General features: G+C 36.6%; 1 protein-coding gene across 1 annotated transcript in view; it reads right to left on the bottom strand.

Moving 5' to 3' along the window:
- LOC117384776 (nucleoprotein TPR-like) overlaps positions 1–2,256 on the bottom strand; it is a 15,154-nt gene that overhangs the window by 9,046 nt on the left and 3,852 nt on the right. Inside the window, exons 14-19 of the mRNA XM_055228250.1 lie at positions 1,890–2,109; positions 1,234–1,389; positions 883–996; positions 699–803; positions 311–514; positions 150–188 (exon numbers count right to left, since the gene is read on the bottom strand). Of these exons, the coding sequence (XP_055084225.1) occupies positions 150–188; positions 311–514; positions 699–803; positions 883–996; positions 1,234–1,389; positions 1,890–2,109 (838 nt within the window). The remainder of the gene's footprint in view (positions 1–149; positions 189–310; positions 515–698; positions 804–882; positions 997–1,233; positions 1,390–1,889; positions 2,110–2,256) is intronic.

Consider the following 2,256-nt stretch of genomic DNA (forward strand, 5'->3'; position numbering starts at 1 on the left):
GCCTGGTATTTACTTTTAAATCCTACAGAGCAGAAAGACATCATAGAGATGCCTCAAATCATCAGCATATGAACTAAATGCCAAAGTTTTTTTTTAGCTCAAGCAAACACTTTTGTTTCATTACAACCACATCAAATTTTTCCACAAACCTTCTGTAGGTTGTCCAGTTGTCCTTGAAGTTCTGTTACCTATAAGAAGAATTTGTTTACCACTGTACAAATGTAATAAACTTAAAACTGAGAACATAACAATACTACTACTATACTGAAATAAAAACAATGTAAAGCAATGATAAAAATAATTTCCTTACCTTGGTCTCTCCTTGGCTCAGGGCTGTCTTGAGGTTGTTAACTTCCTGGTTGAGGCTTTGTTGCGAGCTTTGTTGACTTTGTTGAAGTTCTTTCTCCTTTTGTTGGAGGTTTTCCTTGGCCTGCTGCAGCTCCTTCTGGATTTGCTGGATCTGGTTCTGCCGGGTCTGCGCTTGAGTCTGTGCCGTCTTCAACTGGTTCTGCAACTATAAAAAAGGGAAAAGTATTTATATTTATACGTTAATGCAATAGTTGAATGCATTTTACAATGCCATAAAGTATATATTATTACATACAAACATTTCTTTCTCAACAATATTTTCTAAAATGGTAGGTAAAATAATTGAATCTCTTTTCAATAAATGCATTTATATTTGTGCAGTCTTGTACCTGTTGGCTCTGGGTCTTTGCCTGCTGCAGCTCCTTCTGACTCTGGCTGAGCTGGTTCTGATTTTGCTGGAGTTGTGTCTGTGTTTGCGAGAGCTGGGATTGAACCTGAGACATAAAAAAAAAAAAAAAATTCTTTATTAATGCATTCATTTTTCAGATGCTCATAGTTTTCAGGTTGCAGTACTTGTGAGAGTTGATTCTGGCTCTGATTCAGCTGGTTCTGAAGTTCTTGTAACTTCTCTTTGGTTTGTTGGTTTTCTTTTTGGGCCTCCTCCAACTCCTGTTTGGATTTCTGAATCTGAAAAAATAAAACTGTACCATCAATAAGCACAAAATATATTGTAAAAACATATATTGCAATGTGCTAAAACTATTGTTGATGCCAACCACTTTTCTCCATAGAGATAAATAGTTTAATGCCATAATGTTGAACATTCCAGGCAAAGCAATAACATCTCCATGGAGACAAGCAGATGGCAGATCCCCATCAGAAACTTTGCATAGTGCACCTTTGAATATATAACATTCTGCTCACCTCTTCTACTTTCTTCTGCATTTCTTCTTTGTTTTTGTCCAGTTCTTCTCGGACCTTCTTCAACTCCTCCTGTGCCTGAGTGAGGAGCTGCGTCTGTTGGGCATCTTGACTCGAGCCTGCTTCACTTCCCTGTTTAGTTGCAGTCTCCTGGACCAACTTCAGTAAAATAATAAAACGTTTTATATTATACTTTATAACAGAATATAGTTTGTACATGGTCCCTGACAAATAAAGAATAAATATTTATATTAACTATTAATATCTTACGTAAACATACCAGACAGTTCGTTGGCTATGTGTTATGTTAGCGTGCTGTCCTGCTATTTAGCCTGTTGTTCTCCATTTTATTGTTATTATTATAACTTGCCCTTAAAGATAAAATGTCTGTTCTTGGTCTCGGTGTTTGTAAAATAAATTTCCCCAAAAATGTGACTTGTAGTCCAGTACAACTTATACATGTTTTTTTTCTTCATTATTACGCATTTTTTCGCTGGTCTGATTTATACTCCGGAGCGGCATATAGTCCAGAAAATACAGTAACTTGATTTACATAATATATTAATTAATCAGAACTTATATTTAATTATTGGTAGGTAAAGATCTTTTATTCTCAAGGAGCCCTTATTTTGACTTGACAGACTTCAAATACTCTATACCTTGTCGTGCTGGGCCTTGAGTTCTTCGTATTGAGTCTTGTAACGGCGTCCAATCTTCTTAACTTGAGTGATCGTTTTGTTTTTCTCCTGGATGTCATGGTTTTTGGTCTCTAGATCTTTCTTGGCATTGTCCCTTTCTGTAGTTAGCCGTGCCACTGTGTCCTTCAGTGCTTGCAGCTGAGACTGGGCGGAGTTATTGCTGACATTGGCTCTGGCACACAAAGTCAATCAAAGAGGCTATACATACATGCAATCAACAGCCCTATATTTGTAATTTATACACTTGTCACATATAGTCTATCATATTCCACAACCATTCAAATGACCAGAAATAGCTAACAACAACTATGTTTGGAGCAATCACAGA

Source organism: Periophthalmus magnuspinnatus, chromosome 17 (assembly GCF_009829125.3).
Source record: "Periophthalmus magnuspinnatus isolate fPerMag1 chromosome 17, fPerMag1.2.pri, whole genome shotgun sequence".
Taxonomy (NCBI): Eukaryota; Metazoa; Chordata; class Actinopteri; order Gobiiformes; family Gobiidae; genus Periophthalmus; species Periophthalmus magnuspinnatus.